Raw genomic sequence first — 326 nt, 5'->3', positions numbered from 1 at the left:
ATGAAATCAGCAAATAAAATGATAAAAAAAAGGAAATCCTCGCCTTAACCGAGCAGTGTCTATAAGTGATCACTACCCCGCCCTTCGCCACACGCCCGCAGGAGACAGGAGGGTCAACGAACAGCCCTTGCTCGTGCTCCTCCACGTGGTGTGGGCGCGGCACCACAACCAGCTGGCGAAGGGGCTGAAGGAACTGAACTCTCGCTGGGACGACGAGAAGCTGTTTCAGGAGGCGCGGCGGATCCTGTCGGCGCAGTTGCAGCACGTCACCTACAACGAATACGTGTCTCTCATTTTCGGTGAGGCGAACCTGTGTTTTTATTTTC

At 54.3% G+C, this 326-nt stretch overlaps 1 protein-coding gene across 1 annotated transcript in view; it reads left to right on the top strand.

Moving 5' to 3' along the window:
- The window catches only part of LOC119588474 (peroxidase-like), a 24,052-nt gene that overhangs the window by 14,365 nt on the left and 9,361 nt on the right, over positions 1 to 326 (top strand). The window contains 1 exon segment of the mRNA XM_037937123.1: positions 102 to 299. Within this exon segment, the coding sequence (XP_037793051.1) occupies positions 102 to 299 (198 nt within the window).

This window comes from Penaeus monodon, chromosome 24 (genome assembly GCF_015228065.2).
Source record: "Penaeus monodon isolate SGIC_2016 chromosome 24, NSTDA_Pmon_1, whole genome shotgun sequence".
In the NCBI taxonomy this organism is placed as follows: domain Eukaryota; kingdom Metazoa; phylum Arthropoda; class Malacostraca; order Decapoda; family Penaeidae; genus Penaeus; species Penaeus monodon.
This window is presented reverse-complemented; position numbering and strand designations above follow the sequence as displayed.